At 45.2% G+C, this 19,488-nt stretch overlaps 1 protein-coding gene and 1 long non-coding RNA gene across 2 annotated transcripts; both read right to left on the bottom strand.

Annotated features, from left to right (window-relative positions):
* Positions 1-1,491: 1,491 nt before the first annotated feature.
* LOC113117843 (uncharacterized) lies at positions 1,492-8,549 on the bottom strand. Its single transcript, XM_026286770.1, is given in 5 exon segments — positions 1,492-1,501; positions 1,599-2,331; positions 3,190-4,431; positions 4,986-8,171; positions 8,174-8,549. Coding segments are annotated over 5 exon segments (5,547 nt in total).
* Positions 8,550-10,785: 2,236 nt separating this feature from the next.
* On the bottom strand, positions 10,786-11,770 carry LOC113117882 (uncharacterized). The gene is made up of 3 exons (XR_003294220.1): positions 11,567-11,770; positions 11,431-11,488; positions 10,786-10,909 (listed from the first exon to the last, which is right to left on the bottom strand). It is a non-coding gene; the product is annotated as an uncharacterized LOC113117882 (long non-coding RNA).
* Between the last annotated feature and the right edge of the window lie 7,718 nt (positions 11,771-19,488).

Consider the following 19,488-nt stretch of genomic DNA (forward strand, 5'->3'; position numbering starts at 1 on the left):
TGGGCACTGACACACTTAATGTTTGGTTACTTGTTACTGATCACACAAAAAGAGCAAAGATTTACAGGGCTGTGGTCAGCTGGAATCAACTCCTAAAGAATCACAAAATGCAATTATCACACACTATCGGTGCACCCATTCACATACACACACGATACCCAGTGAGATTTTGGTTGGTGATCGACACGCCACAACACTGCACATGGTGACAAGATAGCACCACCACCGCACACATGTGGAGATCTGCCTCCCTGCCCTTTTTGGGGTTTGACCCACAGCACCTGTAAATGAACAAACCAGATCAAAAAAACTAAAAAGGAAAATAATTTACAATTCCAGACAAACATTCACAAAAGAATAAAGTTAAACTAAAAAAACAAAAAAATTAAATACACACTGGGCTCAAAAGAAAGGAACAATCAAATAATAAATCTGAATAATTCAAATCATCCGGCCTTCCACATGGAGTACAAAGAAAAACAAATGCATAACAAACAAGCTAGGAACAAGACAGCAACACTTCTTAATACTGATGTCCGGAGTCCTGCACCACAGCAGGAACTCTCCAACGCACGAGCACCTCGCAATGTTAAATGGACAGGGCCAGCACTGAACCTGAACCAAAAGTTGTTAATAAAAACTAGGAAGATGCAGCCAAACGTCACACCGAAGCAAAGTCATGAACGATGTACACGATGGTGTGGGAGCCAGGAGCGGGCAGCAACGAACTGCTGCAATGAAAAACAACCAACTAGTTCCCACAGTATGATTAAACTTTGTACTATAAACTTTATACACGTACCCAAGTAAGCAGTCTGACCTAACACCGGTTGCAACATTAACCAGTCGACTTCATGCGGCTAAAAGTGATACAAAACACTAACATTAGCACAACAAGAGTACAAAGATGCCATAAGTCACATTACTCTAATGCTTACCCTTTGGATAGATGCACAAAAAGAACCCTAAGTGAGCTGTGACCAAGTTAGCCACACTGCTAACCACAATGTAAACACTGGTACCAGAAAGGGGCGGGGCACCTAAGAGCAACACATCCTTGTGACACAACTCCACCTTTTATATGCTCACCCCTAACCACTGATAGGCCAACAATCCTAACAATCAATATAGGAGGATCTAGCCATCCTGCCACAATCTACCCCTGCTTTTTGTATCGTCGTCCCGACAATGCCATACAAAAGAAACCCCTAGGACACAGGACTCAACACCAAGGCCTATAGAAGACCGAAATCCCACTTGAAGCAGCCTCAGATGAGGACATGGCCTCACTGGTCGCTTCACCCACGGATCGTGGGAGACGATAAATGTTAGGGTGTTGTCCAGCAGTAGTTCTTGTTGTCCTTCGCAGTACGGCCAAATCAGGAACAGGGAGGTCTGTAGATACAGCCACGGATACAGGAGGCAAGCCCCCATCTCCAGAGCACAAGTGTCCTGAGGCCTCTGGCACCCCTGTCACAGACCCAGAGGGTGCTAACCCACTCTGTGGTGCAGATTCAACCATTAAAACAGAATCTCTTAATTCCGACCTAGGTTGCATGGAGAGGCAAGCTTGAGGGACTTCGGGCACTAAAGCCAACAAGTCACCCTCATCCAGCTCATCTTCAGAGGGCAAAGCTCTTCCACTCAAAGGGCTATCATTAGGATTCTGATCTGGAGGACATTTTTGAATCCTGGCTTTCAACAGGGAACGGTGAACATGCTTTACCTTGCTCAGCTCGTCCATCGGCGCGATTGTGTATACAGCACCACCATCTTTTGGTGCTTTCACAATTTGGTATACCACCGAATCCCACAAATTCTGGATTTTGTGGTGACCTCGCATGCCACACTCCCGTAGGTAAACCAACTGGCCCTCCTCTAATGGTGTACACTGCACATTCCGATCATGATGTGCCTTACGTCGTTCAGCAACAGCCCTCAAACGGTCACGTACACCTTCAAATGCCACCTGGAGCCTAGTCTGATGTTCCACAATCCAGTCATGGACGCTACCTGCCGCCTCCTCTTGAACTCTCCCCAGCAAAAAGTCAACTGGGAGCCGCGGTTCATGCCCAAACATCAAATAATACGGGGACTCCCCAGTCGCTTGATGAGGGGTGGTGTTATAACAAAAGAGTACCTGCGGAAGACAGGACGCCCAGTCTCTCTTCCTTGAAACAGGCAGTGTGCGGAGAAGATTATGCAGAGTCCTATTGAAGCGCTCGCACTGGCCATTACCGGCTGGATGGTAGGGAGTAGTGCGAGACTTCTCCACTTTATAAAGGTGACAGAGCTGCTGAATAAGGGAGGATTCAAAGTTGCGGCCCTGGTCTGAATGAATCCGATGAGGAACCCCAAACTTAAAAAACCACTCCACCACCAAAACCTGAGCCACAGTTGCAGCACGTTGGTCCCTTATAGGGACAGCCAGGGTATATTTAGTAAAAACGTCAGTCATTACTAAAATATTTTCAATGCCTGAACGAGAAGGTTCAAGCATAGTGAAATCAATGGCCAAAATCTCATTTGGCCTCGAAGCTAGCAGATGGCCCATGAAGCTATGGCCAATGGGCTGCACATCCTTGGCAGACTGACACCTTTCACATTCCTGGCACCAACGGGCCACCTCTGCAGACATACCCGGCCAATAGCATCGTTGCCTTAACAACTCAGTGGTTCGTTCGATGCCCTGATGTCCATGCTCTTGATGGAGCTGTGTCAGAACATCCGCTTTCAAAATGGTGGGCAAAATCAACTGATAAAGCTCCTCACCCCCATCAGGGTGAAACACCCGTCGGTATAACACACCGGCTCTTTCCACCAAACGATCCCACTGCCGGAGCAACACCAGACTGGACTTAGACAACTGTCTACGTTCTTCTACACTAGGAAAAACTTTCTGTTTCCAGAAACTCAGAACCCCCTTAATAACTGGGTCTGCCCACTGCAGAGAAACCAAGTCGGTAGTAGAATGACTAGGCAAAACAGAAATAATTGCTTGAGTAGCTTGAGGAATCACATCTACACCTGTTTGCTGTACAACATGGGGGACTGCAGTGCCTGGAAGCCAACCCTCCAGCCCACTGCAATCAGGTGGATGCCGCCTCGACAGAGCATCTGCATTTCGGTTACTTTTCCCTGACCTATACTTTAACTCAAAATCAAAAGCAGCAAGTTGTGCAGCCCAACGTTGTTCAGTCGCCCCCAACTTTGCTGAAGCAAGATGACTAAGGGGGTTATTATCAGTAAAAACTACACATCTGTGCCCCAGCAAATACTCACGAAACTTCTCCATCATGGCCCACTTGAGCGCCAAAAACATATTGCGCTCAGTGGGCCGAAGACTACGACTAGCGTAGGCAATAGGCCGCACCTTTCCCCCTTGTTCTTGGGAAAGGACGGCACCTAAGCCACTATAGCTAGCATCAACCTCTAAAATGAAGGGAACGGAGAAGTCATCGTAAGCAAGAACAGGGGCAGAGGTGAGTTTACCTTTTAGTGCCTCAAAACTACTCTGACAGTGTGCCGTCCAGGACCCACTAAAACTCGGTCCCCTACTTTTCTTAGACTTGCCTCTGGCCAGCTCAGCAACCAGTTTATGCAGAGGGGCTGCCATTTTAGCAAACCCCTCCACAAAACGCCGATAATAGCTGGCGAAGCCCAGAAAGGAGCGCAATTCTGAAACGCTAGTTGGGGTCTGCCACTGGGCCACTACCTCCACCTTGCTTGGATCCGTAGCGACACCTTGAGATGATACAACATGTCCTAAATACTTCACCTCTCGCTGAAAAAATGCACACTTCTGGAGCTTAGCTTTAAGTCCCTCAATCGCCAATCGATCCAGCACCACTTCCAGCCGTTCTAAATGTTGGAACACAGAGGAAGAGAACACCACAATGTCGTCCAAATACAACAACAAAGATTGGCATTGCTGGTCACCAAACAACCGTTCCATCAATCGCTGGAAGGTGCTGGGAGCATTGCAGAGACCAAACGGCATCCGGTTCCACTCAAACAAGCCAAATGGAGTACAGAAAGCACTTTTAAGTCGATCCGCCTCTGTGACAGGGACCTGGTTATACCCGCTGGCCAAGTCCATTGTGGAGAACCAGCGGGCCCCAGTCAGGGCATCAAGGGATTCCTCAATACGAGGTAAAGGGAAGGCATCCTTCCTAGTTTTAGAATTTAACTGACGGTAGTCTACACACATCCATAGACTACCGTCCTTCTTTTTAACCAATACAATAGGGGAGGCGTATGGACTACAGCTCTCTCTAATCACCTGTGATTCCAGTAGCTGGTTAATATGTGCCTTCACCACCTCGTACTCTGAAGGGGGGACCCTCCTGTACCGTTGCCTGACAGGGGTATCATCTAAAAGTGGAATATCATGCGAAAGAAGGTTAGTGCAACCCAAATCCCCCTCATGAGCTGAGAACACAATTTTTGGAGTAGGGCCCGAACCTGAGCTTGTTCCTCCACTGACAAAATCGACAAATCTACAGAGTCAATCTGCTCCTGTACTGTAGGACTCACCAGAGTCGTATGAACACTTACCATAGCAGTGGCTGACCTCACTTCACTTATGCCTTCAGGCAAACTTATGACTAACATTAGCACAACAAGAGTACAAAGATGCCATAAGTCACATTACTCTAATGCTTACCCTTTGGATAGATGCACAAAAAGAACCCTAAGTGAGCTGTGACCAAGTTAGCCACACTGCTAACCACAATGTAAACACTGGTACCAGAAAGGGGCGGGGCACCTAAGAGCAACACATCCTTGTGACACAACTCCACCTTTTATATGCTCACCCCTAACCACTGATAGGCCAACAATCCTAACAATCAATATAGGAGGATCTAGCCATCCTGCCACAATCTACCCCTGCTTTTTGTATCGTCGTCCCGACAATGCCATACAAAAGAAACCCCTAGGACACAGGACTCAACACCAAGGCCTATAGAAGACCGAAATCCCACTTGAAGCAGCCTCAGATGAGGACATGGCCTCACTGGTCGCTTCACCCACGGATCGTGGGAGACGATAAATGTTAGGGTGTTGTCCAGCAGTAGTTCTTGTTGTCCTTCGCAGTACGGCCAAATCAGGAACAGGGAGGTCTGTAGATACAGCCACGGATACAGGAGGCAAGCCCCCATCTCCAGAGCACAAGTGTCCTGAGGCCTCTGGCACCCCTGTCACAGACCCAGAGGGTGCTAACCCACTCTGTGGTGCAGATTCAACCATTAAAACAGAATCTCTTAATTCCGACCTAGGTTGCATGGAGAGGCAAGCTTGAGGGACTTCGGGCACTAAAGCCAACAAGTCACCCTCATCCAGCTCATCTTCAGAGGGCAAAGCTCTTCCACTCAAAGGGCTATCATTAGGATTCTGATCTGGAGGACATTTTTGAATCCTGGCTTTCAACAGGGAACGGTGAACATGCTTTACCTTGCTCAGCTCGTCCATCGGCGCGATTGTGTATACAGCACCACCATCTTTTGGTGCTTTCACAATTTGGTATACCACCGAATCCCACAAATTCTGGATTTTGTGGTGACCTCGCATGCCACACTCCCGTAGGTAAACCAACTGGCCCTCCTCTAATGGTGTACACTGCACATTCCGATCATGATGTGCCTTACGTCGTTCAGCAACAGCCCTCAAACGGTCACGTACACCTTCAAATGCCACCTGGAGCCTAGTCTGATGTTCCACAATCCAGTCATGGACGCTACCTGCCGCCTCCTCTTGAACTCTCCCCAGCAAAAAGTCAACTGGGAGCCGCGGTTCATGCCCAAACATCAAATAATACGGGGACTCCCCAGTCGCTTGATGAGGGGTGGTGTTATAACAAAAGAGTACCTGCGGAAGACAGGACGCCCAGTCTCTCTTCCTTGAAACAGGCAGTGTGCGGAGAAGATTATGCAGAGTCCTATTGAAGCGCTCGCACTGGCCATTACCGGCTGGATGGTAGGGAGTAGTGCGAGACTTCTCCACTTTATAAAGGTGACAGAGCTGCTGAATAAGGGAGGATTCAAAGTTGCGGCCCTGGTCTGAATGAATCCGATGAGGAACCCCAAACTTAAAAAACCACTCCACCACCAAAACCTGAGCCACAGTTGCAGCACGTTGGTCCCTTATAGGGACAGCCAGGGTATATTTAGTAAAAACGTCAGTCATTACTAAAATATTTTCAATGCCTGAACGAGAAGGTTCAAGCATAGTGAAATCAATGGCCAAAATCTCATTTGGCCTCGAAGCTAGCAGATGGCCCATGAAGCTATGGCCAATGGGCTGCACATCCTTGGCAGACTGACACCTTTCACATTCCTGGCACCAACGGGCCACCTCTGCAGACATACCCGGCCAATAGCATCGTTGCCTTAACAACTCAGTGGTTCGTTCGATGCCCTGATGTCCATGCTCTTGATGGAGCTGTGTCAGAACATCCGCTTTCAAAATGGTGGGCAAAATCAACTGATAAAGCTCCTCACCCCCATCAGGGTGAAACACCCGTCGGTATAACACACCGGCTCTTTCCACCAAACGATCCCACTGCCGGAGCAACACCAGACTGGACTTAGACAACTGTCTACGTTCTTCTACACTAGGAAAAACTTTCTGTTTCCAGAAACTCAGAACCCCCTTAATAACTGGGTCTGCCCACTGCAGAGAAACCAAGTCGGTAGTAGAATGACTAGGCAAAACAGAAATAATTGCTTGAGTAGCTTGAGGAATCACATCTACACCTGTTTGCTGTACAACATGGGGGACTGCAGTGCCTGGAAGCCAACCCTCCAGCCCACTGCAATCAGGTGGATGCCGCCTCGACAGAGCATCTGCATTTCGGTTACTTTTCCCTGACCTATACTTTAACTCAAAATCAAAAGCAGCAAGTTGTGCAGCCCAACGTTGTTCAGTCGCCCCCAACTTTGCTGAAGCAAGATGACTAAGGGGGTTATTATCAGTAAAAACTACACATCTGTGCCCCAGCAAATACTCACGAAACTTCTCCATCATGGCCCACTTGAGCGCCAAAAACATATTGCGCTCAGTGGGCCGAAGACTACGACTAGCGTAGGCAATAGGCCGCACCTTTCCCCCTTGTTCTTGGGAAAGGACGGCACCTAAGCCACTATAGCTAGCATCAACCTCTAAAATGAAGGGAACGGAGAAGTCATCGTAAGCAAGAACAGGGGCAGAGGTGAGTTTACCTTTTAGTGCCTCAAAACTACTCTGACAGTGTGCCGTCCAGGACCCACTAAAACTCGGTCCCCTACTTTTCTTAGACTTGCCTCTGGCCAGCTCAGCAACCAGTTTATGCAGAGGGGCTGCCATTTTAGCAAACCCCTCCACAAAACGCCGATAATAGCTGGCGAAGCCCAGAAAGGAGCGCAATTCTGAAACGCTAGTTGGGGTCTGCCACTGGGCCACTACCTCCACCTTGCTTGGATCCGTAGCGACACCTTGAGATGATACAACATGTCCTAAATACTTCACCTCTCGCTGAAAAAATGCACACTTCTGGAGCTTAGCTTTAAGTCCCTCAATCGCCAATCGATCCAGCACCACTTCCAGCCGTTCTAAATGTTGGAACACAGAGGAAGAGAACACCACAATGTCGTCCAAATACAACAACAAAGATTGGCATTGCTGGTCACCAAACAACCGTTCCATCAATCGCTGGAAGGTGCTGGGAGCATTGCAGAGACCAAACGGCATCCGGTTCCACTCAAACAAGCCAAATGGAGTACAGAAAGCACTTTTAAGTCGATCCGCCTCTGTGACAGGGACCTGGTTATACCCGCTGGCCAAGTCCATTGTGGAGAACCAGCGGGCCCCAGTCAGGGCATCAAGGGATTCCTCAATACGAGGTAAAGGGAAGGCATCCTTCCTAGTTTTAGAATTTAACTGACGGTAGTCTACACACATCCATAGACTACCGTCCTTCTTTTTAACCAATACAATAGGGGAGGCGTATGGACTACAGCTCTCTCTAATCACCTGTGATTCCAGTAGCTGGTTAATATGTGCCTTCACCACCTCGTACTCTGAAGGGGGGACCCTCCTGTACCGTTGCCTGACAGGGGTATCATCTAAAAGTGGAATATCATGCGAAAGAAGGTTAGTGCAACCCAAATCCCCCTCATGAGCTGAGAACACAATTTTTGGAGTAGGGCCCGAACCTGAGCTTGTTCCTCCACTGACAAAATCGACAAATCTACAGAGTCAATCTGCTCCTGTACTGTAGGACTCACCAGAGTCGTATGAACACTTACCATAGCAGTGGCTGACCTCACTTCACTTATGCCTTCAGGCAAACTTATGACAAAAACACCGTTCAAGGTGCCTAAAGATGTCCTTGGGTAGAATACAACCTCAGTAACACCCACATTCACCACAGGTATATAGGCTGTACCCCGAGTCACTTGAACCAGTGCAGGGGAGGCCAGCAACCCAGCAGGTAACCCAGCCTCAGATGGTTCAAACAGCACAGTGCCAGTAGAATAATGCTCTGAACAGGTTGCTGCTACAAGCCTCATCGTGCCCCCCCGGAATGCGACACACCCCATGTCCCCGCACCCGAACTGTACCAGCATGATCAACAGAAAACTGAGTATTAACTTGATGACAATGCTGCAATGCATGTATCAAAGGACTAGGGGCCTGTGACACGGCAGGTAAATCAAAAAGGGATATGCCGTGTTGCCCAAAGAGCTCCTGGTAGCATCTTTTAAGGACATTCATTCCCAACACACCTGGAACCCTCAACCCAGAATTACCAGGAGGATCTCGGACAACCAGCACCCCACAATCTGGGACCACTTTGCCACAAAACTCAACATCTAGCTCCATGTAACCAATGTAGGGGATTGAAAGACCATTTGCAGCAGTAAGTTGCAACCACTGGCAAGACTTAAGTCGCTCCTGCCCCCATGGCTCATAATACTGCTGAAAACAACTCTCTGTTATGGTAGAAACCATAGAGCCTGTATCTATCAAACAGGGCACCTGGACCCCACCAATAAGAACATTAAGATGAGGGCAGGAGGACACTAAACGAGATGCTGGAGTGGAAACGTTTACAACACTTGAGCCTGATAACTCCCCAACCGAGTTGTGGCTCTGCAACTCGGTGGGGTTTATTTTTCCGACTGCTGTGCTGGACGAGTCTGCCTACTACCAATCGGAGGTTCTTCCCTGCACTCCCGAGCAAAATGGCCAGGGCGTTGACATCTCCTTCAGATAACATGACCATAACGTGGGGATCGGCTGCGTGAGCTTGGAGCCTGCAAATGAGCTAAACCCTGGGAAAGCTGATTTATCTGCTCTTGTTGTATTTTTAACATGTCTTTTAATTCAGTTAACTCTGTTGAAGGAGAACTAGGAGGACCTGTACGCGACTCACCCTGCACAGCATACTGGACCCCATAAGCCAGTGGAACAGACTGACTTCGTCCCCTTACGCCCCCCGGCATTCCCTCCCGTTCCCAACGCATGGCCTCAGTACGCACCTCTAAAAGTGTAGAGGAAGGTTGACGGCGGACCAATTGCTTGAGTTCACGACGAAGGCTGATATCAATAACGTGCTCAACAAATTGGTCACGCAATAAAGCTTCTGCATTCGGTATGACATGAGGAGACTGCCGTTTCACTTTCTCAAGGAGGCCCAACAATGCAATGGAGAATTCTAACAAAGTATCTCCCTCCTGTTGTCTCCTGGAGAAAAAGGCCTGCTGTAAAGCTACATAAGACAGGGAACACCCATACAATTCTCTTAACGCTTGAATTATCTTCTCAGGATCCCCCCTCTCTATATCAGAATGATATCTGATCTCATCTCGGGCCTCACCTTCCAGGTGATCAAAAAGAAAAAAAGCTTGGTCAACTACAGACAAATGACGTGCCCGCACGCAAGCTTGGGCTTCTTCTACCCATTCATTAATGGTAAGGCTTGATCTACCGCTAAACATGGGGCATTTTCTATCTCGGGGCAAAAAAATTAATCTCTCAGATAATGGAGCACTAGCACCGGTAGATTGCTGCACAACAGATGCCCCGGTGGCAGCAATAGTAGCCACGCCAGGATCTACAACAACTGGAGATTGTTCCTGTCTGAGCCTTTCGTTATCAGCCTTCAAATGGGCAACAAGGTCTCTAAGTTCTTGCAACTCTCCTTCCATAATGGATGTCAAACACTTACCACCAAACAGGGGAATGAAAAAGATAAAGGGGGAGGGGGTTGGGGTAGAAAAGAAAACAGCCAGGTAAATCCTTCCAGAAGTTTGTGCTGCTGTCTTGTTCCTAGGAATAACCGTAAACAAACAAAACACGATATAAATTTAAAGGAATATCCAAATCAACAAATTGACCCACGTCTCTGCTCAAAACTGTGGAACCCTGCCGACTACGCCAGAATGTAGCAGCATGGCCATAGGCAAACAGACACTATAACACTAGACAAAGGACTACGCCACCCCAAGACTTGCACCCAGGGAAATACTACGCACCCACAGGTGCTAATCAAGGCAATGCAGGTTCGGTTCCAAAAAATAGAGCGAGAGACATGGGTACCAAAATACAGAGCTTTATTAATCCAAATAATAAAATTACTAAAAAAGGGGAAAAATCACATGAGCATTGACACACTTAATGTTTGGTTACTTGTTACTGATCACACAAAAAGAGCAAAGATTTACAGGGCTGTGGTCAGCTGGAATCAACTCCTTAAGAATCACAAAATGCAATTATCACACACTATCGGTGCACTCATTCACACCCAGTGAGATTTTGGTTGGTGATCGACACGCCACAACACTGCACACGGTGACAAGATAGCACCACCACCGCACACATGTGGAGATCTGCCTCCCTGCCCTTTTTGGGGTTTGACCCACAGCACCTGTAAATGAACAAACCAGATCAAAAATACTAAAAAGGAAAATAATTTACAATTCCAGACAAACATTCACAAAAGAATAAAGTTAAACTAAAAAAACAAAAAAATGAAATACACACTGGGCTCAAAAGAAAGGAACAATCAAATAATAAATCTGAATAATTCAAATCATCCGGCCTTCCACATGGAGTACAAAGAAAAACAAATGCACAACAAACAAGCTAGGAACAAGACAGCAACACTTCTTAATACTGATGTCCGGAGTCCTGCACCACAGCAGGAACTCTCCAACGCACGAGCACCTCGCAATGTTAAATGGACAGGGCCAGCACTGAACCTGAACCAAAAGTTGTTAATAAAAACTAGGAAGATGCAGCCAAACGTCACACCGAAGCAAAGTCATGAACGATGTACACGATGGTGTGGGAGCCAGGAGCGGGCAGCAACGAACTTCTGCAATGAAAAACAACCAACTAGTTCCCACAGTATGATTAAACTTTGTACTATAAACTTTATACACGTACCCAAGTAAGCAGTCTGACCAAACACCGGTTGCAACATTAACCAGTCGACTTCATGCGGCTAAAAGTGATACAAAACACTAACATTAGCACAACAAGAGTACAAAGATGCCATAAGTCACATTACTCTAATGCTTACCCTTTGGATAGATGCACAAAAAGAACCCTAAGTGAGCTGTGACCAAGTTAGCCACACTGCTAACCACAATGTAAACACTGGTACCAGAAAGGGGCGGGGCACCTAAGAGCAACACATCCTTGTGACACAACTCCACCTTTTATATGCTCACCCCTAACCACTGATAGGCCAACAATCCTAACAATCAATATAGGAGGATCTAGCCATCCTGCCACAAGATGCCGAGGTCCCACCTCTACTCTTTTCGAAAGACATGGGATTTTTAATGACCACAGAGAGTCAGGACCTCGGTTAAAAGAGCCACACAGATGGGAAATCAAAAATTACCTGTATTACAGTGTATGATGTAGCTGTCCATCAGTGTAAACAATGTGCAAAGTAATTAAACCAAAAAGATTTATAAAGTTATTGGCTTCTAAAGTAAGGAGTTGACTCTGAATTGCTGAAACGAGTCGTTATAGATTTCAAATGTACGTCACTAGGAACACTTTGCATAATAATCTCCGCCTACCGTCTTGGGAGAAACGGAACTCTGACCTCCCCACCCCCCACACAGACGCTCTGGTTGGTGTGATAGCATCATGTCGAGGAGACAGTGTGTTTTTAATTGTAAAGGCAAGTATGTTTTATTTTCACTGCCAAAGAATGAAGATCGGAAGAACCAATGGCCAAAATTAATTTTTACCACAATACCACAGCAGTACAACAAATCCATTTTGTTGTGTTCACAACATTTCACTGATGACTGCTTTTCTAATCTCGGTGAGTACAAGGCGGGATTTTCAAAGCGTTTGGCCATAAAAGAGAGTTCATTACCAACTTTATTTAGACCAACAAGCATCTCCGAATCACAATGCGAAGTATGATTATGAAGTTATGTGTTTGTTTTCTCCCTAGCGTCTTATCATTAGGTGTGCTGTCTGCAGCCTTTGTCTGTGCTGATCTTCATTTACAAACACGTCATTAAAATGAAGTGTAACAAGTGCTGATAACAGATATTCTGTGATAAATTAATCCATATGAAAACAACGCGATGTCCGTTTTTCACGTCTCCCTTCATTATATCTAATGTGACCACGCCCCCGCGCTGAACGCGCTATTCAGATTCAAACTGAAGCGCGGCTTAAATACGCCCACACAGAAGAAAAAGCAGCGAGACTGTTCAAGTTTTTTATTTTACTGTTTGCTTCGCGATGAGAGGAATAAGACATAATTCACCCCAAAAAGATGCTAACGCATTGTTTACCATGAAGTTGTGTGCGGAACAACCAATCAAAACTATGTCAGTTGACCAATCAGAACACAGTATGCTACCGAAAGGTGGGGTTTAAGGAAACTGAATCTTTTGAACAGCTTCGCGAAAACCGTTTGGGGATCTCTGAGAATTGAGTTAATTTTAAAATGATATTTTGACAAAATGACAATATTTTTTTAACCTTGGATGGATTTAAACCTATTGTACAGGACTTATAAACAGTGATAGGAAGCTTAGAATTTTCATCTTACTGGCTCTTTAACGTCTCATCCGAAGGACGGTGCTTGTTGATAGTATAGTGTCCCCATCACTACACTGGGGCGCTAGGACCCACACAGACCACAGGGTGAGCACCCCCTGCTGGCCTCACTAGCACCTCTTCCAGCAGTAACCTAATTTTCCCATGAGGTCTCCCATCCAGGTACTGACCAGGCTCAGCCCTGCTTAGCTTCAGTGGGCAACCGGTCTTGAGCTCCAGGTTTATATGGCTGCCGGCGATATAAGAGAGCATGTAAAATGAGTTCTGCATTCTAACTTTGAAAGGCAGTTGAGAATGAACACTAGAATTAACTTCCCCAGCCTCCTCAGTCATTGCTGTTTAAACATACGTGTAATGTATACATCTTAGTCACCATTTTCAAATGAAATTCCACTGAAAGTCCATGAGCTTGCACAAGAGGCTGGCGACATATGGATTGACAGTTCTTCTTTTTTTCCCTTTGCAGCCTTTGTACCTATTTCTGGGTGGACTGGATCCCTTTGCAAATGATTTAGCCCTCAAGGCTGAGCATCCAGCGCTTGAAGTGGCTTCCCATTTCTCCTGAAACAGAAACTTTTTAACTGTCAAATTTCTGTTTTAGTTTTCATTTTGAAAACAGTTTAGTTTTAAACCATTGAGTTCACGACATACAACACTAAAGCCAACTGTCCTATCTAAAACCAACTTACCAAAGAAGTATCAGACGAGGAGTTGCATGTATAGAGAGTGAACTCTAAAGGTCAGCTTCAGTGGCATATCCCCAGGGCATAGAACAAATTAAACACAATATTAATGACATAAGACTACCAATGAGTGAGATAGATGGCTGGTCTAACACTTGATGGTTTCTAACACTTGATGGTTGCTCCGTCAGATCTTCGTCATCAGTTAGGAACCTAGGTTTGCTATTTGATCACAATCTTTCCTTAGAAAGCCAGGTTTCTAGCACTTGTAAAACTGCATTTTTCCATCTCAAAAATATATCTAAATTATGGCCTATGCTCTCAATGTCAAATGCAGAAATGTTAATCCATGTATTTATGAATTCAAGGTTAGATTATTGTAATGCTTTATTGGGTGGTTGTTCTGCACGCTTAGTAGAAAAGAGTTCCTACTAGAACCCGGAATATGACCATATTAGCCTGGTCCTGTCAACCCTGCACTGGCTCCCTATCAAACATCATATAGATTTTAAAATATTGCTTATTACTTATAAAGCCCTGAATGGTTTAGCACCTCAGTATTTGAATGAGCTCCTTTTACATTATAATCTTCTACGTCCGCTACATTCTCAAAACTCAGGCAATTTGATAATACCTAGAATATCAAAATCAACTGCGAGCGGCAGATCCTTTTCCTATTTGGTGCCTAAACTCTGGAATAACCTACCTAACATTGTTCGGGAGGCAGACACACTCTTGCAGTTTAAATCTAGATTAGACCCATCTCTTTAACCTGGCTTACACATAACATAGTAATATGCTTTTAACCCCTTACTAGTAACCCCCCTTTTTTGGCATGGAGACCGAAATTACATACCCAAAATAAAAAGGTTTCTGCTCATGATTCTTTCTGACTAGATACATAATCAACCTTTGTTCACAAAGCTGACACTTTAAAGTTTACTGTTAAGGAATCAGAATCACTCAGACTGTTATGATAATAGAGATATATAAGCTCAAACATAAAAACAAAAATAAAAATATAAAAAACATATGTTTTAAATGTATTTAAAAAAATGTTGATGTAGGAAATGATTTTGAAAACACAGTGTAGCTAAGGCCACAAGTCTTCCAAACCTTCATAAAAAATTTCATAATCGAATCTGTAAAACGGTGAATTTTATGAAATATTTTCTAAGGCCATGTCATGTGTGTTTTTAGAGCAGGCTAATCAGATTGATTTATGGCCCTTGTCATCTCTGTGAGATCTCACATGTAAACTCTCCTGTGTATTTTGTGTTTGTTTGGCTGTGAAAACTGCCCGATTAATCCCTATCTGTTATTCCATTGTTCTCACCAAACGAGTCTTTCACACCTCCGCCAGGTATGACACATTATCCGCATTATTCTTTTATCATTATTCTTTTGTTTTTATTCCACCTTTATTAGCCTTGATTGTGGTTTTTCAGGCTTTACAAAGACACAAAGCAGCAATCTCACTTCAGTCTCTGTTTGCATTTAGCCCTTATTTATCAAAAGTCTTACTATAAAAATACAACAAAACATTTTCTTACGACCTTACGTGAATTATTGAGACAAAAATGCATCATGAAGAAGAAAAGCACCTGCTATTAGTAGCATTGGTGCTAACGTTAGCATCAAGCTACATCTGAGAATTTATGAAATTATTAGTACACTTTTACTAAAAACTCACTTTAAACCCCGATCGAGTGTTTATAATAACTTCCTTTAGCGATCAGGGGTGGAATTTGGTCGTTTACTGTTGTAAAAATATGTTATTTGTAGCCTTTTTCATCGCTGCACAAGTTAGCATTTCCGATGTACATTTTCGATTTTTTTTATAAAAACGCCCCAGATCTCAAGAAATTCTCATACCAAGCTTTACTATCGTAATCGCGGGTTTATTGTTCGGATATTTTGTGTGTACAGAGGTGTTTCAGTGTTGTTTTGGCCAGATAACTACCAGGAAGTGTGCAGGAAGCATGTGACACGATGGGGCGGTGTCCAGATATTACACTCTCAGATTGACTTTTGGGAAGGCCCAATCAGAGTCTGAGCCACACAGCACGAGCTGCCGGCACAGCAAACACATACACAGATCGCTGGGAGAGGCTGTTTATCATCTGATCGCGTAAATCCGTGGAAAATGAATAGAAATGACGATTCTGTCTGAAGAAATATGAAGTAAACATCAGTAAATATATCCATATATCTCCGCAGATATGCATCTTTGGTCTATAAATCCTTATTGACGCTGTTCAGTGAGTCTATGTGAACACAAATAAACCGCTTTTGACGTGACTGAATATAAGTGAGTGGTGAATTTCTATTCAAAATGTGGCATAATACGGATTTATTATTTTGCACTCCTGACATAAATCACTAAATATCTGTCACTGCAACAATGTTTTATCAAAAACATGGTCAAATATCGAAGCTAGAGTCTTTAAACTTTCAATTGATGCATAGTTTGTCCAGATGAAGTAAGACAGTGATGTTTAATGTGCTGTGAAAGTGAAACAATAATAAACTGGGGCCGTCAGCGATGTTTGCACGTAAAGGGGTTAATATCCAAAACCATTAAAGGATTTTTAGGCTGCATTAATTAGGTAAACCGGAACTGGGAACACTTCCCATAACACCCGATGTACTTGCTACATCATTAGAAGAATGGCATCTACGCTAATATTTGTCTGTTTCTCTCTTATTCCGAGGTCACTGTAGCCACCAGATCCAGTCTGTATCCAGATCAGAGGGTCACTGCAGTCACCCGGATCCATAATGTATCCAGACCAGATGGTGGATCAGCACCCAGAAAGGACCTCTACTGCCCTGAAAGACAGCGGAGACCAGGACAACTAGAGCCCCAGATACAAATCCCTTGTAAAGACCTTGTCTCAGACCACCCCCTGGGACAATACCACAGGAAACAGATGATTCTTCTGCACAATCTGACCTTGCTGCAGCCTTGAATTGAACTACTGGTTTCGTCTGGTCAGAGGAGAACTGGCCCCCCAACTGAGCCTGGTTTCTCCCAAGGTTTTTTTTCTCCATTATGTCACCGATGGAGTTTCGGTTCCTTACCGCTGTCGCCTCTGGCTTGCTCAGTTGGGGTCACTTCATCTACAGCGATATCATTGACTTGATTGCAAATAAATGCACAGACACTATTTAAACTGAACAGAGATTACATCACTGAATTCAATGACGAACTGCCTTTAACTATAATTTTGCATTATTGACACACTGTTTTCCTAATGAATGTTGTTCAGTTTCTTTGACACAATGTATTTTGTTTAAAGCGCTATATAAATAAAGGTGACTTGACTTGACTTGACTTGACATTGTAGAGTAATTGATTGACAGACCAACAGTAAAGGTGTAACTGTGAATCCTGTCCAGTCTCAAATAATCAATATTCCACATATGTGTCAATTTGTACTCATTGTCTTCAAAAAAACCTATCCTAAGTTTACATCTGAAAATACGGATAGAGTAGAGTACACTGTTATATTGACAATGTGACTAAACATTTTAACTGCCTTGTTTGTGAACCATGACCCAAGGACTTGTCAATTTGATGGCACTGATATGTTCTATAAGTTTTGCTTTTGTAGAGATTGTGTCCACTGATTTCCTTCATTTAGAGAGAATATGAGCATATACTGGTCTTGATGGACCATTTTACCCAGTTTGCGCAGGCTTATGCTTGCCCCAACAAAGCCATCAAAACTGCTACTGAAAATATCCTTGTATTTTGTCCATAACCCTCTGAGGTCTAAGGGGGTTTTAGGGGCCTGGAGAAGTTTTGGCATGCCCTGACTTTTGTGCTTTTTTCAGTCGCTTATAAACATATACATGGCTAAAGTCTGAACACTGAACTGAACACTGTATTCAGTACAAACTGGGCTACAATACTATGTAAATAGCATGTATGTACATGATTGTGTTTTTGAGAAAACAGCGTTTATGTGTGGTTAGTGGAAAACATCTAAGTTTAGGTATGTAACCATGGTTCCTCGAGGGAATAAGATTCTGCATCAGAGAACGCTTTGGGGAACGCCTCCAGTGTGACGGCTCTGAATCACGTGTGTAATCAGTCCAATGGATGGGTGAGACGTCATAGGCAGGTGATGTCAGAGACCAGGAAGCTTAAAGCATGAGTGGCAAAGCCGGCATTTAGTCTGAAAGGATGAAGCAAGCACCGGCCAGAAATGCCGGAAGTGTGGCACTGCAACGCCGCATCTCGTTCCATCTACCATGGTTACTTACGTAACCTTAGATGTTTCTCTTCAGGAACTCGAGCTCCATCAGAGAACGCTTAGGGGATAGTGTCCTGATCACCATAAGCTTCTTAGCTTATCATAAGCTTCTTCTGGCCAGAGGCCTCAGCCTCAGCGTACCATGGAGGAAACATGTAACCAGAGGGTGTCTGCCCACTGATCCCGAGAGTGGTGTAGTATGCCGCCATGTCCACCAAGTAGACCTTCAGGGTGGAGTGGGTCAACCCTGCGGAGAGAACAGCCTGCAGAAACTCCAGAGCTGTACCAACTGGGCAGTTAACTGGGTCGAGCTAATAGTCTTCGCACCAAGAGGTTAAAAGCTTCCACTTCAAGGCATACAGTTTCCTCATTGAAGGAGCTCTGGATTGGAAATTTGTCTCAACAACCTCGGTTGAGAGACTGGAAGCTAAGAGTTGTGCTTCCTTAGAGACCACACCTACAGCCTCCAAGCTCCATGTGGGGAAGCACCCTCCGCCTGTGAGAGGAGATCACTCCTGATGGGAACCTCCCATGGAGTGCCATCAAAAAGAGAAATAAGGCCCAAGAACCATACCCAGCCCAGCCAAAACTGGGCTACTAACAGCAGCCAGACTCCGTCCCAGTGATCTCTCTCCATAACTCCCCAGGGGGGCAATTGTGGGAAAAAATTACAGATGAATCCATCTTTACTGTGATGGACCCTTGGTGGTTGATGTAAGAGACCACTGCTGGGTTGTCAATGCGCGGCAACATATGGTGACCTCTTAGGTCTGGGAGAAAGTAATGTAGGGCTGAAAGCAAGGCCAGCCTCCTCGGGCAGATGATATGCCATGTCAGATGGCAGCCACTCCACAGACCGCGGGCAGGGTGGCCACTCATGACCGCACCCCAGCCGGTGAAGGATGTTTCCATCACAAGCATTATGCGGTGACAATGAGCTCCCAGCACCGGGCCCTGAGACAAGAACCAAGGTTTTCTCCACATATCCAAGGCACGTAGGCACTGCCGCGTGACCATTAGCATGTGAAGTGGGTTTCCTCTCGGGGAGAACCCCTTGGTCTTGAGCCACCACTGTAGAGGTCTCATGTACAGCAGGCCAACAGTATTCACTATGGATGCAGTTGCCATCAGACCCAGCAATCTCTGAGACTGCTTGACAGTGAGTGACCGGCCTTCTTTCACTCTCACGACTGGAGTGAGGATCGACTTGATCTGAGCAAGTGACATACGTGGTCAAATGGTGGTCAAATCCCACACCACTCCCAGATAAGTGGTTCTCTGTATTGGAGAAAGCACACTTTTCTTGGCATTAAGTATTAACCCCAGCTATTTCATGTGAGTGGGAATGACACCTCGATGCCAAACCTTCATCTGCTCTGATTGAGCCAATATCAACCAATTTTCATTGTGCTTGAGTAGTGAAAGTGTGGGGTGAGAGTGCAAGGCCAGAGGAAGAACCGTAT

This window comes from Carassius auratus, chromosome 17, assembly GCF_003368295.1.
Source record: "Carassius auratus strain Wakin chromosome 17, ASM336829v1, whole genome shotgun sequence".
In the NCBI taxonomy this organism is placed as follows: Eukaryota; Metazoa; Chordata; class Actinopteri; order Cypriniformes; family Cyprinidae; genus Carassius; species Carassius auratus.